Genomic DNA, 23,644 nt, shown 5'->3' on the forward strand with positions numbered 1-23,644 from the left:
TTCTGCCTTACTAGATTGGTGTGACATTTGCTTTGCTCACTACAATAATTGCTGTGATATCTGTCACTCAGATGTGGGGAGAGGAATGGGATGTAGTGTGGATTTCTTTGCAGGTATGTTCTTTTTGATCGGAGAACTAACATTTCCATTTTGTTAGTGGTATTTTTGGTGTTGTTGGAAACTGGCATTTGGAAATCCATCACAAATTCTACAGAGCTGAGACGTTGTCTGTGCTGGAAGTGGTATTGTGGCCAGCTCTCTAGTCAGATTTGACTGATGGCACTCTTGACTCTTTGTCAGTTAAAAGATTTCACTCTTTAATCCTGTTACAGATCTCGTTTGATTTGTGCAGAAACTGTGAGGTTACTCTGTTGTGCATCTAGATATTTCTCTTAATACTGTATGTAATTTTAGAGATTAATATGTATCACTGGTGTAAATTTTACTGCATTTATAATGTAGGTGTATAATGTATGTGAAGTGAGTATCTCCAACTCTTGTTCAGGCTACAGGACCTTTCCTACACATCGGTGCTTTAGCTGCGGTCACCGCTCTGGCCTGGGTGATAGCGGGACAGGTGGCTCGAGTGGAGAAAACCAGTAAGCCTGCATCCACCCCCTCACTCACAGATCAGCCTCTCAGTTATGACTCACTATTGACCAGATGTTAATTATTAAAGAGCGATATATAAGAGAAACCCTCTGTTACAGCAAGAGACATTGTGTTATCTCCACTAGCTCAATGCACTGGTTGTTTCATGTTACAGCATTAGGGGAAAAATTAATACATTCCTATTGATTCCTAATTTCCGTTTAACCAAACCCATCTGATTCAAACTAGTGCACATTTAAAGGTGCTGTATACGATTTTGCCGTTCTGAAATTTCCACGACCTGAGCCGTTGAATATGTCATGGCCCCTTTTTCCAAAACCCTGCACATGAAAGATATTGTAGAGACGGACACCGAGTAGAAGAGCTTCATCCCACGATTGTCAAACACAACGATAGTAAAATAGCACCCTCAACTAACCACTTTTATGAAAGACATGGCATAAAATAGCATTAAGCCTCAATATTTCGCTGCAACAACAATACTATGAGAACGTGCAGAAAGCGTCAGAGACCGCAGACACATTTTTGTTTGCTTTTTATAGAGTCTAGAGCGGTCAATGGTGAGATATCTCAGGACAATTATTTCATGAATATCTTTCAGGGAGTAGGACATTTTTTTGCAAAAATTGCTTACAGCACCTTTTAAGCTCAATCAACACCTTTTGAGGCATAATGTTAAAAAAACAGACTCGTCCCTCTTTAAAAAAATACAAATAATTAGCAGGAAAGCACTAACAATTGAAGTGAATGGGCCAGTCCATAATAACACACATTAAAATACACACTGTTTCAAATGTATAGCCATAAGACGTAAACATTATCCAAGTTAAAATGATTTTGTGTGATAAAATTGCTTGCCTTATCTGTGTAAATTTATATCCAATATCTGGATTACAGGTGTGATATCTCAGGACACTTAACACTGATGAGCCAAAAAATTAAGACCACTTTCAGGTGACATGATTATTGTTGATCATCTCCTAACAAGGCCACATGTCAAGGTTTGGGTAAATTAGATTGTAAGCGAACAATCAGTTCTCGTAGTCAACGTGTTGAATGCTGGAGAAATGGGCAAGAGTAAAGACCTGAGCGACTTTGACAAGGGCCAAATTGTTATGCCCAGACGACTGGGTCAGAGCATCTCTGAAACTGCAAGGCTTGTGGGGTGCTCCCAGTCAGCAGTGGTGAGTACCTACCAACAGATGTCCGAGGAGGGACAGACGACAATCTGGCAAAAGGGTGTTGGGTGCCCAAGGATCATCAGTGCACCAGGGCAATGAAGGCTATCCCGTCTGGTCCGAACCAACAGAAGGTCTACTGTGGAACAAGGTTACAATATGGTTACAGGAGGAATGTGTCCCAACACAAAGTGCATTGCACCCTGCTGCGTATGGGGCTGCGTAGCCACAGACCTGTCAGAGTGCCCATGATGACCACTGTCCACCGTCGAAAGCGCCTACAGCGGGCACGCGAGCATCAGAACTGATCCTTGGAGCAGTGGAAGAAGGTCGCCTGGTCCGATGAGTCCCGTTTTCTTTTACATCACGTGAACGGTCGTGTACGTGTGTGCCGTTTACCTGGGGAAGTGATGGTACCAGGATGCACTGTGGGAAGCTGGTGGAAGGGGTGTTATGCCCTGGGAAATGTTCTGCTGGGAAACCTTGGGTCTGGCCACTCATGTGAACGTCAATTTGACACGTGCCACCTACCTAAACATCGTTGCAGACCAGGTACACCCCTTCATGGCAATGGTATTTCCTGATGGCAGTGGCCTCTTTCAGCAAGATAATGCGCCCTGCCACACTGCACACATTGTTCTGGAATGGTTTGAGGAGCATGATGAAGAGTTCAAGGTGCTGCCCTGGCCTCCAAATTCCCCAGATCTCAATCTGATTGAGCATCTGTGGGATGTGCTGGACAAACAAGTCCGATCCACGGTGGCTCCCCTTGCAACTTAGAAGACATGAAGGATCTGCTGCTAATGTCTTAGTGCCAGATACCACAGGACACCTTCAGGGGTCTTGTAGAGTCCATGCCTCGGTGGGTCGGCACTGTTTTGGTGGCACATGGAGGACCAACAGCATATTAGGCATGTTTTGGCTCATCAGTGTATGTCAGTGATATCTTTTAGGGAGTATGCCATTTTTTTTATTTATTTTTTTGCATACCTTTCCATGAAAAAATCTCTAACAGCACCTTTAACTGGCTTAGTATTTAGTTATTCAAAAGTTTTATTTCAAATAAATTGAAGATAAGAAATTCATCAAGAATGCACTGGATGACGCTGCCTTTCATAGTTCAAATTTTGTCTTGGTGATCTCTAGAGTTCTCTAAGTTTTCTAGAAGTGATAGGGCCCAAGAAACCTGTCATTCTCCTTTAGAGAATAAAGTTTAATTTTAGATGTTTCATCTTGGAAAAACGCAGGTCAGCCAATTGGCTACTGTGAAAGAATTGATCCCCACACAAATGCTATTTAGCATTTATCTGTGTCTTAGTTCTTAATGGGATAGTTCAGCCAAAAATTAAAATTCTGTATCATTTACTCACACTCATATTGTTCCAAATCCATGACTGACTTTCTTCCATGGAACACAAAAGATGGTGTTAGGCAGAATGTTAGGGACAAACCGCTTCAGTCACCATTCACTTTCATTGTATGGGAAAAAAAATAATGAATGGTGACTGAGGCTAACATGTCCTTTTGAGTTTAACAGAAGAAAGTCATACAGGTTAGGAATGACATGAGGGTGATTAAATGGTGACAGATTTTTCTTTTTTGGGTCAACTATCCCTTTAAATCAGACTATGCTAAGTCCAAAATGTTGGTTCTCCTAGGGTTCCAGGTGATGGTGCTCCTCATCTACCTGAGTGTTCTCCTCACACTCTACTTCATTCCGCTGTCAATCACCTCCCCATGCATCATGGAGCGTGGGAGACTCAAAGCGGCCCCTACCATCATTGGTCATCAAGGAGCTCCAATGGTGAGCTGCCACAATAAGCTTCCTGTCTCTCAGGCTGCATCATACATTACTGGAGGCAGTCTTCTCCCTCTCTCTCTCTCTCTCTCTCTCTCTCTCTTCCTCTATCTCTTCCCTGTGTCTTGGCATATCACCCTCTCTCTCTCTCTCTCTCTCTCTCTCTCTCTCTCTCTCTCTCTCTCTTTCTCTTTCTCTTCATCCGTTTATCTTTCTCATATTTCTTTCCCTTGATCCTCATTGCTAAAAATAATTCTGGAAAGAGCCATTGAGATTCTCTGTGTAGGCGTCTCTCAAGGTTTGCTGGTTATGAATGTTTTTTTAAATATATACTCGTATCATTAGAATCATTTAGTTCTAATTTAGCATATATGCTTTGGGTTTTACGTACATGTTGTTGTTACTGTTTTGCAATGGCACACAAATCTGCAAACATACTTCTACATTTTGTAGTCAAAAAACAATTAATGAAAGGGAACATTAAAGGGATAGTTCACCCAAATATAAACATTCTGTCATAATTTACTCACCCTCATGTCATTCCAAACCTATGACTGACTTTATGTGAAACACAAAAGGAAAAATTCCAAAGACTGCTGGTCACTCTTTTCGATGCAGTTACAATAACTGGAGACTGAAGTTTTCAAGCTTCAAAAATGGTGCAAAAGCACCACAAAAGTAGTCCATATGACTTGCGCTACATTCCAAGTGAATAAGTAATTCTGTTTGAGCATTACATTAGGGGAGGAAATAATTATAGAATTTAATTTCTGGGTGAACTGTTCCTTCAGCAGTATCACAGCACTGGTGGCTGACTAGTTTCTGTACAGTTTTGCCCAGTGTTATGTAAAATGTCAGCTCGGCATTTAGTTAACGATGTGTAATCATCCGTCTTTTTTTGGAAGAGCATAATTGTCCGCTGAGAGAACACCACTCCTAGCTACAGCAGTAAACACCCAAACTTGGGTTGAAAACGCCTTCACAACACCACAGTTGCTGGCTGGAGAATGTAGGTGTAGTATTGACCACCATGACTTTAAAAGCCAAGGCACAAATAGTAGGGTCATAACATAAGTGCTCTCAAAAGACACATAGCATACAGGTTCACTTGAACCTTATTGTATTTCTCTCCTTATTCTCTTATGCTTCAGAGGAAGCTTCTCACCCTCATTCTGCATCAATGTCAAACATACTAGTACATCTACATCTGATGTGTGTAGATGATATTATGTTGCTGCTTTCATGTCATTGCATAAGCATGAACCACAGAGGAGCTGTGTAGACTGAGCATCTGTCTGGCCCTCAAGTACTCAGTGAACCCTCTATGAGAAGAGTTATTGATCTATACCCAAATAGCATGGAAGAGTTTAGCTACTGCTAATATCCAGAGCGAGAAGGGTCTCACAGCCTGGTTCCATGTTGATCCTCTCATTGGTGCAACAATGTATTATCTCTGTCTTTGCACCTCTAAATCATTTTTGTATCTTACTCTACCATTTCCACCTTTTTTCCTGTATCTTGTAAGGTGAATCCCACAAAAACATGTCCAGGTCACATTTCACCCTAAAATGAAAATAAAATAACTAAATTTTCATAATGAAAATGAAACCTGCTTTAGGACCATTATGATTTTACTTTTGATGTCTTTTTAGATGTCTTAATTTCCTTTATTCACAGTGGTGATTCCCAGTAGATTTTCATTATTGTAATGCAGTAATTTTTTTTACTGTATTACATTAAAAATATTGGTAATCATTTACAATAAGGAGGTATACATTAATATTAATGTAATAGAATGAAGTAACATTGAATAAATATTTTTAATGGCCGATGCCGATATCCAGAGAGCAGTTTGGCTGATAAAATGCAGATATACCGCACAATTTAATATAGTATAACATAAACATAAAATTGCTTATTTAGCACTATATTTACTCAATTTTACACAAAACTTTATAAAAAATAAAAATAAAAGAATCTTTTAATAAGATTGTATTTTAAACGGTAGATAGCAGTCTCTTCTGATTTCTGTTTAGTCATCAACTTTTAGTAATTTATTTGCACATGAAGAAACTGATAATGTATTAGGAAGAAGGATATAACAGTACACACCAGCAACCATGGATGGCATGTGAGCATTAGTAATAGCATTTTCTCACAAAAGGCTGAATCAAAATCATTGTACATACAGCGCATAGTGAATATGACATTTACTCCTAGCGCACGTGATGCGCTTTTACTTTAAGGTCGTACTTGCATGCTCGTGTGGATCCAGCGTGAGCAGAAATCTCCTGACAGTTTAAATGGGCTGAATCACCTGCATGGGTTGTTACAAACTGATCGTCATGATTTGTAAATTAGAGGAACTTTTGATCCTGATCCTGAAGTTTTGATTCTGGCTCATACTAGAATACGCGCTTCAGAGGAAGATATTAGAAGAGCATTCGATGGGAAGAAACAGATTGATTTTCGTGAGGTTCATGAATTACATCTGTTTAAACAAGACATCTGCATATTTGCAGAGGGTATATGATAAAAGTATGATATTTGCCTTTTTAGCATTAGACAAGAAAGTTAAGTTACAGAGAATTGCTGAGGAGTGGCTGACAGAAAACATGCTTTAGAGGAAGAAATACTTCATGGGTTTCCTAAAGTTTTGTGAGGTTTGTTTATTACATCCATTTAAAAGAGATATCTGCATATTTGCAGACAGTGTATGATATTAGTTTCATTGATATTTGCCTTTTAATAATTAGACAAGACAGTTAAAAGTTACAGGGAAGAGTGAGAGTGAGTGAGTGTTGAGGAGAGAGAATGAGTGTGAAACGCGAGCACTTTAACATTATGAGTTCAAACACGTCTAGCGCTCTGATATGTGGACCGTTTAAATGAGGAGTTGTTGCACACCGATCTATTATTGTAGTAACACAATGGCACGTAACAAAAAAAAACTGTGATTGGTCGTTTACATGTTTTAGACGCTTCACATTCAAGCAGGCGATTCACAGCGCCCTCGCGGTCCTAAGAAAAAAATCAGCCAAACAGGAAAATGTATCTGCTGATAATTAAAACAATTTCAAATATCAGCCAATTTATCTGCCTCGGTGATGTATCGAATTGGTCGACCACTAGTTACTACATATAAATTAAAATATATAAACATATTATCACGAACTCAAGGACTTCCTCCACTCACCACCAGAGGTCTCTCTCACCCGAGTTTTGAGAGCTTCAGGAACTACACTTCCCAGCATGCCTACCCGGACTGATTACTCCCACACCTGTTCCCAGTTCCGATAACTGTTTAAGCACTGCACTAACTCAACTCTTTGCGAAGTCTTGTTTTGCCTAGCTGACATTTCTGAGCGTTTATACTGTTGTTACTGCCTGTCTGTTTTTGACTCCTGCCTGTTTACCCACCGTTTGATTCTCTGCTGCCTGACTTTGATTACGTCTGTTTACCTGGATTTCAACTTTGATTGTTTTCTGCCTGCCCTGAACCTCACCTGTTTATGACCACAACTCTAATTTGTCTACGCTATTCCATCGCTGCAGATTTACCCTGCCTATCTGTTTATGATTTGCACTTTTACTAATAAACCACACATAGATCTAAAACTCAGTTTTTTCGGAGTCTGTTACACATATTTTAACAGTAATTAATGCATTATGAAATAACATGAACAAACAATGAACAGTAGAATATTTATAAAAATATAAAAAAATATAAAATATATTGTTGTTAGTTCATGATACCTAATAAATTAATGTTAATGTACATTATACAACCTTATTGTAAAATGTTACCAAAAAAATACTATAATAAAATGATTTTTTGTATTTAAATCAGCAACAATTAAAGGCAGCACAACAAATACTACCAGTGTATAAACCCTTTTTTTGCAGTATAGGAAAATGATTTAAAAAAAAAAAAAATCTTTTTTTTTTCTTTTTTTAATCTATCTTATGGTTTTGCAATAAAATATGCTCATGACCAGTTTAATGAGATTCACCCTGTTTACTCTCAGTGCTTGATGTTTTGGCTATTTGGTCACAATCTAGTTCATGTACTTTCCTTCTATCTCTCTTTCTGTCTCGTTCAGCTGGCTCCAGAGAACACTCTACTTTCCTTCCACAGAGCTCTGCAGAGGAATGTCAGTGGGTTGGAGGTGGATGTGGCCATCAGGTATTCATTCATTTTATTCTGTCTGGTACTCCTTCTCTGTATAGTTCAGTCAATGGAGTATACAGAGCCCTGTGTGTGTGTGTGTGTGTCTGATCTAAAGGCACAAGGCTACAGTGTATCTCTCAAAGTGTGAGCATTTGTTTAACAGTATGAGACTGCGGTAATGAGAGGTTGCTGTGACATCACAGAGCCCACCAGCGTGCATAGTAATTGAACACTGCGACTGACAGGAAGACTTTATATAAGCCCCCTTAAGCTATAATCTACCTGCCTGCTTAACAGGTCAGGTATCCTTAGATAGTGGAGCAGAAATATGTTGTTTGTAATTTATCTTAGTTAAATGCAATCACCACTCAGGGTTTTAGATTTTAGATCTGTTTTCTTAGACTCTTCTTTCTCAGTTCTTATGTACACATTACATGTAAATTTATGAAGTGTGTTATTTCTAAGTGTCACCAAATGGATCCTTCAAATAGGTTTCGCAAAACACCCTCCGGTCTTCTATTGGTCAGAAACTCACACTAATGGTTGAGCCAGTATTGCTGTCTGGTTGGTCGGCATGCTCAAACAAACAAATGTTTTGATAGCGCCACAGAGGAAAGTAAACGCCTTTCAGAGGAATCGACTTACAAATGGCTTACTTGTAGTTGTATTTGCACATAAAAAAAAGAGGATAACAGAAAAAAAATACACAGTTCAGTTTAATGTCTTTTTTCTCTTGATTATATTATCCATCTTGATCATTGTGTAACATTTAATGTACTGTAGTTGAAACCCAAAGTCAATTAAGAAAAGTTTCTAAAGCTACTGTTGTGAAAAGCACTATTCAAATAAGTTGAAATTAAAATTAATTCTTGTTGTGGGCCCTTAAAGCTTTTATGGTTGCTTGTGCAGGCTGCAAATTGTCTAGGTTAAGAGCATCTGGTGTTGATAAATATCTTGCCTTTTTTTCACAGGTGGGACTGGTATAAAATTATATTAAAATGAAATGGGTTGATATGGCTTAGTGATTAAATATGGTTGGTAACCCAATGGTTCAATTCCTAGAAAGGGGGGTTTATGAGTTACCACCATTATGCTCTGGATTAAAAAAAAGCATCTGCTATATTAAAAATAATGGATTGCTATAATATTAATTCTGTTGCGGAACAATCGCACTATTGTAGTAAGTGCATTCTGACATTTTTCTGACAATCAGCATGCAGGGCTGCTTCTGTCTTGTATCATTGGGTATTACTCTACAGCACTGGCAGATGGAGCTCTAATGGAAGAGCTTTCTCCCTTGCAATCTAAGTGCTGTCTAATCATATACACCGCTGTGTAACTCTGGTTGCAGTCTAGATGGTGTGCCCTTCCTCATGAAAGACCGGACGTTAAGAAGAACCACAGATGTGAAGAAAATGTTTCCAGAGAGACAGTATGACGATGCCTCCCTCTTCAATTGGACTGATCTGCGCTCGCTTAACACTGGGCAATGGTTTCTTAAGGTGCAGGAAGTTTTGGTTCCAAACAATGTCCATAAAGCTGAATGAATATGTAACATATTGCTCATAGTACATTTTCATGATAACTTAATGCAGAGGAGTTGTGATTGGATTTTAAAGATAACAAACTGTAAATTCAGAATTGCAACTTTATTAAAGGTTCACTCAGTAATTTTTGCCTCATTTAAAATGTTTTACTTATAAAGAAATGAATAGTAATTGTAAAGCATACAGTATGTATAAAATCATGACCACTCATGTGAGATGAAGAGTTCGGTCATATCAGTAACCTATTTTATTCTACATGTGGCAGGGGTGCCTCATGGGGGCAGCTAAGTTAGCATCACATGAACAGCTGCATACTACTCACTTAATCTCAGTAACTGCGCTGTTATTGGACACTTTTGTTCATGGATTAAAGTAATTCTGGTTTACTATATATAGTGTATTTCTGCAATGGCATTGGTAACTGAAACTACTGTGTTTGAATGATGCAGAATCTAAGCCACTAGGTGTTAGTGTTAGCCAATGTAAGGCACTTCGACATTGTGCATAATCAGTTCATATTATTCTTAAAGAAAACATTTTTTTTTTCTCATAATATTTTATTAAAATTAGGGCTGTCAATTTAACACATTAATTCAGTGCAATTAATTATATAAAAAATAAATGCTTCAAAAAATGTAAGCAATAAATCATTCCTCAAACCTCAAAAATGAATTTTTCTAGCATTCAAGCTTGAAGTACCACCTTCATGTTTTTACCTTTGTCAGTCAGCAGGGATTAGTAAGCACAACTCTAGCTCTACAGGCAATGCGCAGCTGTACAGACAGCGAACCACAGCAGACAACACAAGATGAGGATGTTTTCTTGCTTTCGAACACAGCTGAATGGAGCGCAACTTTCAAATTACGTTAACTTGACACCGTGTCCTAAAAACGTAAAATGGATTGCTGTGCACTCCAGGCCAATGTATTCCACAATAATGTAGTGCATATTTATATGATCTGATTTATATTTATTATATTTTATATTTATAATCATTTATAATAATTTAATCATTATACATTGAATATGGGGCCTTTCCCAGCAAATATTGATTAATGCGATTAATTGTGATTAATTAATCGGCATATGATGTAATTAATTTGATTACAATTTTGAATTTATTGGCAGCCCTAATCAAAATATAATAACTAATATAATCCCCGTCTTTGGAATTATAATTTTTTTCTACTGACATTTCCAATCTATAAGGCGGGGAAAAATAATTGTAACCAATAATATCATAGCATACCATGATTTCACCCAATAAAATCCAAATGGTTAAGTCTCATTTCCTTATATTCCTTTTATTCCAGAAGTGTGCTTTTTGCCATTTTTTTTTTTTTTTTTTTTTTTTTTTTACCCATTAAAATCCAGTTAGTTAATTCAAGTCCCACCCTAAATTGTCTCATGCTAATATTGTTAAAATCTTAAATACTTTATTAATCTAGTTTCATGTCGTCTTTAGAACCTAACATATTGATCTTAAAGGAATATTCTGGGTTCAAATTTAAACTCAATTGACAGCATTTGTGGCATAATATTGATTACCACAAAAAATTCATTTAGACTCATCCCTCCTTTTCTTTAAAAAAAGCACAAATCTGGGTTCCAGTGAGGCACTTACAATGGACGTGAATGAGGCCAATCAATAAACATAAAAATACTCACTATTTCAAAAGTATAGTCACAAGACACAAACAATATGCGTTAACATGATTTTAGTGTGATAAAATCACTTACTAACCTTTTCTGTGTAAAGTTCAGCCAATTTTACAACTGCATTGCCATGACTATGTAATGTCAACAAACCCTAATACCCAAAATGACTGTAAAAATGATGATTTAAACAAATTTACAGCTCAAAAAATACATGAGTTTTAACAGAAGAATTTATGTAAGTGCTTTTATAAAATAAGCTTCACATTTCTGCTTTTTAAACCCTCCAAAAATTGTCCTCATCTGCTGGCAGTTCAGATTACACTGCAGACCCAAGTACTTGTGTATTTGAAAATCAACATATATTTTCTTCATTTAGAACTATTGACTTACTGGACTAACTGACTTCAATAAATGCAGGATGATCCATTCTGCACGGTGCAGTACATGTCGATGTCAGAGCGCTGGTTGGTGGGGAACCAGACAGTGTGCAGCCTGGAACAGATGCTGAAACTAGCATCTCGGTCCAAGAGCTCGGCTGTGTTCAGAATGCGCAGACCGCCAGCCGGTCACCCACACCACCTTGACTGGGTCAACCTCACCCTGGACACTGTTCTGAGGTCAGGCATACCACAGCGGCAGGTTAGTGTTGATCTTAATGTGCTACTAGATATCTCATTGTCCTTTGCCTGGGGTTGAAGGAAGTACAGTATTAGAGATACAATTTAAAATCTGTTCATTAGTAAATGGTGTTGTATAGTAGCACCCACTTTCTGTGAGTAACATTAACACACACTATATAGACCTTTTCTATGCCAGCATAGCCAGTGGTATAACTACAGGCATTCCAGGGTGTGCACTCTAACTGGAGCCCGGCAAAATATACTGGGACCCGTAAGCTCCTGAGCATGGCAGTGTCTTTGAGTAACATTCAGTTTGTGTAGGTGATGTGGACTGCAGACAGTGACAGGGAAATTGTGAAGCAAGTGGCTCCTGGTTTACAGCAGACGTCTGTACAGAAGCTTCCCCTGGACACTCTTCATCATAAAGGCATCAGCAGAGTCCTGCTGCGCTATAATCAGGCATCTGCGCAGGACGTCCGGTAGGCTACTGTCCTACTTGCAGACACCTGGACTCAATAACAGTATATGCACTGCTAGAGCACAGTTTAGAAACAATAGCTACAGCATCACAAAAACTTGTTTAGGCCTATTTACATTTAGTGCAGAATTTCAGCATGGCAATATTTTAAAACAAATCAATCCATCCCAATATGCAGTGAGACAATTTCCAGTGTGTTTTTTTTTAATTATTATTATTTCCCCAGTGAGTAGGTCAGGGAGTTTTCAGTGTTTTTTTCTTTTTTTTTAATAATGATAATCTTTAATTTTTTCCTGTAACTGGCAGGGCATGGCACTAGTGACGGCAAGTAAATAGGTTTGTTTTTCAGGGAACACAGGGACTGATAAAATCAAATTATATCCAGGGTTGGGAGGGTTGCTTTTGAAGTGTATTCCACTACAGATTACAGAATACATGCTGTAAAATGTAATTTGTAATGTATTTAATTAGATTACACAAGGTCAGTAATGTATTCTAAATACTTTGGATTACTTCTTCAGCACTGGTAGATTTTTTTCATTTGTTTTGACTATAAAAACTCTGCCAGTACATTTAAGACAAAATACACGTTAAAAATACATTCTCTGAAAAACGTAAATATCTTATGCAGTGTTGTTTCTAAAACAAGATCAATCAAATTGATGTTGTTTTAAGGATTTTAAGAAATTTTTACAGGAAAACAATAAAAAAAAATATGATCAAGAATACGATTTTTACCCTAATATCAAAGATCTTACTAGGAAAAAAAAATTATGATCTAACATGAATTTTCTTGATAAAAAAAATATGATCATGCTTGGTAACATGTGCATGAAAAATGGCTAGAAATAGCATTTTAGCTTAGCGTAAAGCTGACAATTTACACAAGGTTTATTTCTATTTCTTCTGCTCCAAACTTACTTCAAACTTACTTCTCTGTCTGCTCGTATGAATGTAACACATCATAAGAAAGTGTTTCACCGCTGTTCAAATACACTTTTGATCGCATCATTTATATGGATAAATGTTTTCCATCTGAAAGGACTAAATATTAAATGACAATAAAATGCAAAGTAATCTCTTCAGTAATCAAAATACTTTTTAATGTAACTGTATTCTAATTACCAATGATTTAAATTGTAATTGTAGTGGAATACAGTTACTTATATTTTGTATTTTAAATACGTAATCCTGTTACATGTATTCCGTTACTCCCCAACCCTGAGTATATCGCAAATGCACTTTAAGTCACTTTGGGTTAAAGCATCTGCTAAATGCATAAAATGTAAAATAAAATAAATAAATAAATAAATAAAAGTAGAAAGAAATTGACCAACCAATGAGATTTAAACTTGGGTCTAGAGCTGGCATTCTATATGGTTTCAAACTTTTTGTGTCTCTAAAAATGTGGAACATAAAAAAGCCATAACAGCAACTAAAAAGTGGAGCTAAAAGTAGAAACTGGTCTTTAGTCCCCAGTCAAGTTTGTAAAATGCGTTGATCAATCTCTGTGTGTTTATTTTAATAGGCTGTATAATGAAAACAACATCAGTGTGACTATGTATATGGTGAACGAGCCATGGCTGTATTCTCTGCTGTGGTGCAGTGGGGTGCCGTCTGTGTCTTCTGAGGCCCCGCAGTTGTTGAGGAAGTTGCATTCGCCACTCTGGCTCATGGTACGAGCCCTCCTCTGTTTGCAGCTACTTCATTAGACAGTTGCAATAGTGGCCAATGGCACCAAGCCGTCATTTGACTTTGCCAAGATATCTATTGCATTACATCTGCTACATTGACCTTTCAAAATAAGTGGCATACTGCTTTATTGAATGTATACTTAATTGCTTTTTGAAGCATTACATAAATCTGTTAAACACATTAGGGAAAAATAACTTCTTCACTTGAGTTGAAGCCACTTCATAAATGATATCTATTGATAATATTATATTACACCATGCAATATACAGGGCCCCCATTGTTATGGAAAACCTGGAAATATCAGGGAATATTAAGTGTCATTTCCAGGCCTGCAGATGTCATGTAAATTAATAAAATCTTAAAAAGTCATGGACATTTCTATTTTTTATATACAGGTGCATCTCGATAAATTAGAATGTCGTGGAAAAGTTCATTTATTTCAGTAATTCAACTCAAATTGTGAAACTCGTGTATTAAATAAATTAAATGCACACAGACTGAAGTAGTTTAAGTCTTTGGTTCTTTTAATTGTGATGATTTTGGCTCACATTTAACAAAAACCCACCAATTCACTATCTCGAAAAATTAGAATACATCATAAGACCAATAAAAAAAAACATTTTTAGTGAATTGTTGGCCTTCTGGAAAGTATGTTCATTTACTGTATATGTACTCAATACTTGGTAGGGGCTCCTTTTGCTTTAATTACTGCCTCAATTCGGCGTGGCATGGAGATGATCAGTTTGTGGCACTGCTGAGGTGGTATGGAAGCCCAGGTTTCTTTGACAGTGGCCTTCAGCTCATCTGCATTTTTTGGTCTCTTGTTTCTCATTTTCCTCTTGACAATACCCCATAGATTCTCTATGGGGTTCAGGTCTGGTGAGTTTGCTGGCCAGTCAATCACACCAACACCATGGTCATTTAACCAACTTTTGGTGCTTTTGGCAGTGTGGGCAGGTGCCAAATCCTGCTGGAAAATGAAATCAGCATCTTTAAAAAGCTGGTCAGCAGAAGGAAGCATGAAGTGCTCCAAAATTTCTTGGTAAATGTGTGCAGTGACTTTGGTTTTCAAAAAACACAATGGACCAACACCAGCAGATGACATTGCACCCCAAATCATCACAGACTGTGGAAACTTAACACTGGACTTCAAGCAACTTGGGCTATGAGCTTCTCCACCCTTCCTCCAGACTCTAGGACCTTGGTTTCCAAATGAAATACAAAACTTGCTCTCATCTGAAAAGAGGACTTTGGACCACTGGGCAACAGTCCAGTTCTTCTTCTCCTTAGCCCAGGTAAGACGCTTCTGATGTTGTCTGTGGTTCAGGAGTGGCTTCACAAGAGGAATACGACAACTGTAGCCAAATTCCTTGACACGTCTGTGTGTGGTGGCTCTTGATGCCTTGACCCCAGCCTCAGTCCATTCCTTGTGAAGTTCACCCAAATTCTTGAATCGATTTTGCTTGACAATCTCTCAGTTGGTTGTGCATCTTTTTCTTCCACACTTTTCCCTTCCACTCAACTTTCTGTTAACATGCTTGGATACAGCACTCTGTGAACAGCCAGCTTCTTTGGCAATGAATGTTTGTGGCTTACCCTCCTTGTGAAGGGTGTCAATGATTGTCTTTTGGACAACTGTCAGATCAGCAGATTGTGTAGCCTAGTGAACCAAACTGAAAGACCATTTTGAAGGCTCAGGAAACCTTTGCAGGTGTTTTGAGTTGATTAGCTGATTGGCATGTCACCATATTCTAATTTTTTGAGATAGTGAATTGGTGGGTTTTTGTTAAATGTGAGCCAAAATCATCACAATTAAAAGAACCAAAGACTTAAACTACTTCAGTCTGTGTGCATTGAATTTATTTAATACACGAGTTTCACAATTTGAGTTGAATTACTGAAATAAATGAACTTTTCCTCAACATTCTAATTTATTGAGATGCACCTGTATATTTAAAAATATACAGAGCATATTTTACTTGGTTTTAATATCCATTCTCTAGGCACATAGCGCTATCTAGTGGTGTCTCTGCCTCATCAGCTTTTGTGTCCCTCCAGAGTCCAGATGAATACAGTTTGATATGGATCTCCACTGATCTCATCTCTTTTGCTGTAGTACTGGGAATATTTATATTCCAGAAGTAAGTGTAGATCTATGACTTATGGCCTTTCTTTGTTTGTTTTCTTTTTCTCTTCCATTCTCTCTGTCTTTTTTCTTTTTCTCTTTTTTTCTATGCCTCTTTCTTTGTTTTTTATTTTTTCCTCATTCTTTCTCTTTTACTCTTCCCTTTTTTCATTTCTTTCAATCTTTATTTTTTTGTTTCCTTTTTTCTCTTTCTTTCTTTCCTTTTCTCTTTCTCTTTCTGTCTTTGTTTTTATTTATTATTTTCCTATTTTTTTCTCTTAGTTTTCTTTCTTGCTCTCTTTACTATTTTTTCTTTCTTTTTACTTTTTCTTTCTCTTCTTTGTGTTTCTGTTTTTTTCTTTTTTTCTTTATTTTTTCTCTTTTACTTTCTTTTTCTCCTTTCTTTCAATCTTTCTTTTTTGTCTCTTTCTGTTTCTTACTTTTTTCTTTCTTTCCTTTTTCTTTCTTTTGTTTTTTTACTCTCTTTTACTCTGTTTATTTCTTTCTCTTCTTTCTTTGTGTTTGTTTCTTTATTTTTTTCCACTTTTTCTTTCTCTTTTTCTTTGTTTCTTGTTTTCCTTGTTTCTTTTTTAATATTTATTTCTTTTTCTCTCTTTTTACTTTTTCATTTCCTCTTTTTCTTTCTTTCTTTATTTACTCTTTTTGCACACATTATACAGCATTTGTATTACATTTTTCCTAAAGACCTTTGTGTAACACCAAACACTGCTGACACATTTACTGTACATACAGTTGTAGTTTTAAATGATGCTGTTGAATTATCGGTCACAGTATTATGCATTTGTGATCATCTTGGTAATCATTTTTCACAAAGCATTCAAGCTTGACTGTACCAGAAAAAAAAAACGTAAATACCACCAAAAAATTCAGTCTCAGAAATATCAGAGTGGCTCTTTTTGTAAAGAATGTTAATATTTAGATGAAAATCTATTAAATACCACTTATATTATAACCAGTAAAAATTTGCAGTTTATAGAATATCTAGATATTTCTTTTACATATAAATATTACAAATACATGTATTTTTTGAATGAAGTTAAGCATTTTCATTTGTAACTGATTGTTACTTAAAACCTTCAAAGCTTCTAGATTGTCAATTCTAGTATCAGACATTGAAGAACTTTGCTTAGATTGTTGATATGTTCATTGTTTCTCTGATGTAATTTCCTATTGGAAATTCTCATTGTTTGAACTTCAAACTACAAACATTAATGCATCCTGCATCGTTGTATTAAATGTTTTGCATACTCAGCTGGTTATTTTACATTATAATTTTAAATATGTGAGATGATATCTGCATCACTTGTAAATGCATTTGTGTGAATTGATTACTCAATGTTATCTGGGGCTCTGGATGCTCTGTTTGCTGCGCTTGTCATAGTGACATTTGCTTCTGCTTTTCTGAACTGACCTCTTAATTCTCTCCCTTTCTTTTACTCTTTTGCTTTTCTTCCACCTCTTCTCCTCTTCCTCTTGCTCTCTGCCTGATGTGCATGCCCCTCTCCTCTTCTCTGCTGCATTCTGGCATCTCTCAGCTATCACATAATCAGGTAATTGGGTCAATGCTGTTGACCCATGCTGCCAGTGTGTATCTCCCTTTCTTGCCCTTCTTTTCTATATAACCCCGTTTTAATCTGTCTATCTGTTTTTGTTCTACTTGTATTTTGTTGTCAGTGCTATAACGAACACATCTTACTAAATCACAGCCCACAATTGGAACCATTTTCACTTTAATATCACTGCTTTTCAATTAACAAATAATTAATAGGGACTGCTTTAATTAAATATTACCAACAGGAAGTATAGTTTTTTCTATGGCAGCACGCTTCCCTTTTTGTCATTATCCTCTAGAGGGCAACATTCACTTTGATATTTAGACATGTTATTTGGCTGTAATTTTTCTCTTGCATTAAATCCTTTCCTACTAGTTACCTACCTGTTTAAAGGGTCTGGTTCTGGATAGACAGCACTCCAAAATATTTTTAGGATTTATCAAATTTTTGTGTTATTATTATCACACATAGATTTTGTAAATTTTGTAACTTTAATAGTTAGTTACTATGACTTTAGACTTAAAGCTTTTGTGGTTCTTATAAAAATTGAAGTCAGAGTTTAGTAAATTATACTGAAATTATACTAAATTTTGAAATTATGAATTATACTAAAATAAATACTTGTAAGTACACTGTACCGTATATGTTACAAATATGTAAAACACGGTTGGGATTTGTGTGCTGGTTTTGATTGCTGGGTAACAGTAGGCAAAGTAGTCAGCACTAGCAAAGCAAATTCAGTTTAGAAATAGTCACTGAGGTCTGTGTGTTTGTGTCTGGGTGCATATGATCACAGGTGGAGAATGAGTGGGATGCGTAGCTACAACCCTGAGCAGATCATGCTGAGCGCAGCCGTCAGGAGATCCAGCCGAGATGTCAACATCATGAAGGAGAAGCTCATCTTCTCTGGTAAGAGCCACCAAACAACCTCCTCCTGGAGGTGTGTGTGTGTGTGTGTGTGTTTGTGTGTGTGTGTGTGTGTGCATGCACGTGTGTGTTTGATATATGTATGCCTGTGTTGCATGCCCTCATGCAATGTGTTTTTAGTTTAATACTGTTCGAAGTGTGTGCATGTGTCCCAACAGCGTTTGCATGCCTCTTTGTGGTTTTTTTTTTGTTTTTTTTGCCCTGTCTCAAAGGTCAGCCACTGTAGCTGTTCACCCCCTGGGTTTGAGTCTTCTACTATCACCCCATCTATGGCCGCATCCCTCCATCCCATTCAGTCTCATTCCCTCCCCTCTCCTGCCTGTCTCTCACTGTCTACCACCATCCCGTCTCCTCCTCCATCCATTCATCCATCAATTCATTCTCGACTGACATCCCTCACCTTGAATGATAGCTCATGCAGGGCTGTAGCATCAGTGACCAGGGTTACTGTGACCTGCATGTGGTGAGTATGGGAGAGCTTATAACTGACCGGATCATTTAGAATTGTGGAATTTAAACTGAATATCTACCTTCTTTCTTACATTAGTGGCTCTTTTCCAAGCCCAAGTGAGCTGTCTCACTGACTGCTGTCAACATAGGCAGCTACCTTCTCAGGCAGCATCCTAATATATGGAATCTCATAAGTGACTGAATTGAACTCTCTACATTGGCTGGACCATGTTGCCAAGCTAACGAGCTGTTACACTAATTAGCAAAAAAACAAAAAACATAGAACACATAAATATTGGGTTTAAAATTTCATTGTCATTAGATGGAAATGTTTTCAAATAACAAAATATAGTTTTATTGGTCCACCATCAACTTTGCCTGTCACAATACTTATAAAAAGTAAATATAAAAAATATAAGGTATACAAAAGCATATAAAGGCAGAAAAAATTGTCTGTTTACAGTTTGGAAAAGCCTTTGTGTCCGGAAGTGCACCCATTATGCCTAAGAATGCACCTAAAAATGCTGTCTAGGTAGGCAGCACACTAGGGTTTGAAACAGAGCCACTATGTCTCAACCATGATTGAAGTTCTTTGGTTTTTACTTTTTACATTGTAATAATGGATATCTTGCAAACATCAATCAGTGGCCTTTAACCCTTTAAGCTCGGATTGGCCCGCAGAGAAAAATTATAATAAAAATATTAAAGGTGCAGTATGTAAAAATGTTCATGTAATATTTGGCTTTTTTTGCCAATGTGTGAACGGCTTGTAATGCAACTTAAAAAATGAGACCTTCCCGGACTTCCTAGGTTGCCTATTAGAGCCTGTAGACTGATTTTCATGCGAAGGGAGAGGGTCGGTTTTGCCGGGAATATCCAAAGTATGTGACGTTTATGCATGCTCCTGAGAGCCTTGCCTCAGTGCTTCTCTTCCGCTATTCAACAGTGACAACAAACAGTCTGCAACACTAGGTAACGTTATCTTAGAGATGGAATCCAGCAAACATCCAGCTCCCAGCACAACACCGACTCCTACACAAACTCTGATTAAGCCAAAAAAACAAAAACAAAAACAAAAAACATTTATCTACTGAATCCCATCTGGCTAAGCGGGAACGTGATCGTGGTCGAGCGAAAACTAGAGTGAACATCGGCAGGGCATTTGATTCCTGGGGGGACCTTCGTTCGGTTTTGGGGATCAAAACCGACCCTGAATTGGCATTATTCTTATTGGACAGGTAAGCTTACATAACTGCAAAGCATGTGAAATATAGTACCATAAGGATTGATCTGTGTAATTTTAGCTAACTTGATCTTGCCTGCACAGTAACTGTCATAATCAATGTTAATTTGTAATTTATCAGCAAGGTAAACTAAAATAACACATTAAATGAATGCTAGACAATGTTCAAGATAATGCAATAAGACCCATTCATTAGTGTAACGTAACTTGGTTATACAGAAATTATATACATTCTATTATTATAAAACAATATCGCATCGATATATCAAAAAGACAGTTGTGATGGAATCACATCAATACTGAATTGTGTCAACATATTTATAATGTACAGTCTATTTTATAAACAGCTACTGTCATCATCCACGAAATTTAGCTAACAGCTGTTGATTAAGCTGGCTAGCTAGCTAATGCTGACAGGCTATCGTATAAATGCAGTCAATGTAGTATCATGCAAAGAAAAGTGATTACTTCAAACTACAGTCTCGCATAGTCAGACCTACATCCACACTTTGTTTTAGCCCTGTTCCAGCACTGGAGAGTCATATATAATATACAGTCTCAAAGTTTGTAGTAAAACAATCATAACTGTGTAATTTTAATTATGCTACCTCATCTGTCAGCATGATGTCGGTGAATCGCGTTCAGTCTCTTTGTACGTTACGTCATTGTTTTGGCCGATGCTCGCTTGCTCACTCGCATCCCTATGGAGTGTGTGCACGAGCGTGAGCACGAGCAACAGGTAGCTGGATGCAGTCCATTAACGGCCACAGGTGTCATTAATAACAAGGGTTTCTGAATCTTACAACCTGCACCTTTAATAAATACAGTCTTGACCATTACAAAACAGCAATGATTTTAAAGCTTAGAAGCTGTACTTTACACTGCATGTAGGCATTATGACCAAAACTGAACAACTGCTTTGAAATTTTCAGACAAACCAGAAGTGTTCCATTTTGGTAATTTATTAATAATTTTGCATTGTACATATTATTGTAATCAGTAAAAACATCAAACTGATCAAATAGCCATGAGTCATTTGTCGTTGGAAAGCTCTCAAAGAGTAGAATACAACCAGTCTATTTTTGTACACACAGACAAAAATATAGCGAGTAATAGCTAAGTACATGTCTTTGACATACATGTTAAATGTAAACAGTTTTCACTTAAAACTTCATGAAACATAAAAAGAACATAATATATCACATACCATTACTTAAGAGGAGGGGATTCCAGTTTAAACGAGCCCACACACAACGTTATCAGATGCATAGATCATTAGATAATCCACACAAAGCACAGTGTGCATACAGCACATAATGTGCTAACTGGCTAAAAACACGTTAGCTTTCCTGGATCAGATGACTTCATTGGAAATGATGTAGTACGTTGCCCAGCATCATGGAACGCTAAACCAATCGTATTAGGATTCAGATCGCTGCAACCAGAGGTGGAAGTCATCCAAATATGGGCAGAGAGGTTCGTTCACTCTAGTTATATATGACCACCAGGAGATGGCGCCAAGTACATGACACAGAATAGAACTGAATGAGATCTCGTTACTTATGCCTGCATGCTTTGGAGAGAGAGCATATGTTTAGTCATTGTTGTATTTGCATGTGTATTTATTTATTATGTACAGTTATTATGTTTTATTTGTTTGGAGATGTTTTTGGACACTAGGACAAATTATTTTTGTAATGCTACAACTTTTGATTGCTTTGTCTTATCAACACAAAATTGTACTCAGTTACAGGTGACATGATTGGGAGCAGAGCAAAAGCTTTTTCTGAGCTACCTTATTTACACCCTGAGATACACAGTATAGTGTCAAATAAAAAAATAAGAAACATTTAAAAAAAAAAAAATTCAGCAGTTTCTTAGGCTGAGAGTCTCATAATTTATTATAATCTATATCATTAAAAAAATGAAAAGTTTGAAAAACTTGACAAGTTTTCTTTAAAATGATGCAAAACAATTGCTCCTTTTTTTTTGGTGTGTATTTGTTGTATTTTTCTTTTTTATTATTATTTTATTTGTATTTTTTTGTAGAGTTATAAGCCTTTAATTTTGGCCATGCCACTGAAACGAAATCTTAAAAAAAAAAACAAAAAAAAAAAAAACTTTCCAAGCTTAAAGGGTTAAACTATATTTGTATTGCCTTTTTTTTTCCTATTGTTTCACAGAGGTGAGCAATGGAGTCAGCAGTGATGAACCATATATGGAAAATGGATTTAACTACTACACCAATTAAGGCTTTCTCATTGAACCCCAGGAGCAAAATACACGAGACACAATGGCTGACAAATGTGTCTTGATTTTATGGAAAGAAACCAATTGCATACTGAACCAGTTTGTGATGCATCCTCTTTACTACTGACTCGATTCTGTCTACTGTTGATGATGGACCCATGTACAGAAAAAAAAATTCTTCTGCTGTTAATTTGCTTGTACTTAATTCTGGCCACTGAAGAGAAGTTTCCAGTTATAGAGTAGGAAGTGCAGTTCTTCTGTTGACTATTACCAAATCTGTGGCCTCTGCCCCCACTAAATGCTTGAGTATGCTGGAATGCCCGTTACTTGCTTCGTATTGCAAGCATGCCTGTAATAATATAGTGGGTTTTATCTGTCAGTTTTTGGGGATTTTAATTTTTCTAATCATCCATAGCCAGCCAATGCTGAGTAAAACATATATTATGCTATATATATATATATATATATATATATATATATATATATATATATATATATATATATATATATATATATAATGTTTTATTTGATCTAGACCTTGATTTGGTGTGATATTCACAGTCTAATGATGCCTTCTGTTCAAACTGTTGTGAATTTTAAAGAAAGAACAAACAGGTGTTTATAGATTGCTTGCCTTTATCCTTCCAGTGATATTTACTGTATACTGGTGTATACCTATACATTTTTGCATATGGTTCATTTGTTTGTCGTTTCGGGAGGAAATCACCCAGCCTTACAATTTTGGTCAGTTTGTTTTGATGCCGTTGCAGATAACATGGTGAATTTTGGCACATATTCTGCTACGGACAAGTAATATTAGAACTTATGTTTGACAAAATCTCAAAATTAGGCTGAAATGGAAGGGGGAAAATTATCAAAAAAGGGTCTGTTAAAATAAGTTATCTTAGATTCTGTAGTTTACACTGTTTATAAGGAAGCTGACTGGAGTTTCAATGCAGTGCAGTATTACTCATAAGTAACACTGTCCAAGAATAAAGTGTTTCAATATTGTTGTGATTTCTTTTTTTTTTTTCTATTTATTTTTAAACTGTTACATTGTCAATTTAGTCTCTCCTCTCAACACTTCTTTATTAAACAGAATTTTATGTTATAAACACTTAGTACAGGGCTTCCTGTTGGGTGAGGTCATGACCCCTGAATTAATATATGGTAAATGTGAGACGTTACATTGTTCACAGTTGACGGGGGCTGAATGATTGTGCTGTTTGATGTTTTTATTTTGTATTGATGTGTTTGAGGTCAATCAATAAAAAAGTCTGCAGTTTTGACAGTTTGTGTTTTTCTTTGTGTAGTAAA

General features: G+C 36.7%; 1 protein-coding gene across 7 annotated transcripts in view; it reads left to right on the top strand.

The window, feature by feature from the left end:
• The window catches only part of LOC127421756 (glycerophosphodiester phosphodiesterase domain-containing protein 5-like), a 79,139-nt gene extending 56,358 nt beyond the window's left edge, over positions 1-22,781 (top strand). For 4 of the 7 annotated variants that reach the window (XM_051664855.1, XM_051664856.1, XM_051664857.1 and 1 more), the window contains 12 exons: positions 15-113; positions 506-599; positions 3,449-3,594; positions 7,692-7,774; positions 9,111-9,261; positions 11,383-11,604; positions 11,907-12,064; positions 13,592-13,739; positions 15,817-15,899; positions 17,440-17,454; positions 18,254-18,366; positions 22,261-22,781. In XM_051664855.1, the coding sequence (XP_051520815.1) occupies positions 15-113; positions 506-599; positions 3,449-3,594; positions 7,692-7,774; positions 9,111-9,261; positions 11,383-11,604; positions 11,907-12,064; positions 13,592-13,739; positions 15,817-15,899; positions 17,440-17,454; positions 18,254-18,366; positions 22,261-22,328 (1,380 nt within the window). In that variant the 3' untranslated portion in view covers positions 22,329-22,781. Of the gene's footprint in view, positions 1-14; positions 114-505; positions 600-3,448; positions 3,595-7,691; positions 7,775-9,110; positions 9,262-11,382; positions 11,605-11,906; positions 12,065-13,591; positions 13,740-15,816; positions 15,900-17,439; positions 17,455-18,253; positions 18,367-18,596; positions 18,848-22,260 lie in introns of all 7 variants that reach the window. The other 3 variants (XR_007894087.1, XR_007894088.1, XM_051664859.1) reach the window with 3 other exon arrangements.
• The last annotated feature ends 863 nt before the right edge of the window (positions 22,782-23,644 follow it).

Source organism: Myxocyprinus asiaticus, chromosome 31 (assembly GCF_019703515.2).
Source record: "Myxocyprinus asiaticus isolate MX2 ecotype Aquarium Trade chromosome 31, UBuf_Myxa_2, whole genome shotgun sequence".
Taxonomy (NCBI): domain Eukaryota; kingdom Metazoa; phylum Chordata; class Actinopteri; order Cypriniformes; family Catostomidae; genus Myxocyprinus; species Myxocyprinus asiaticus.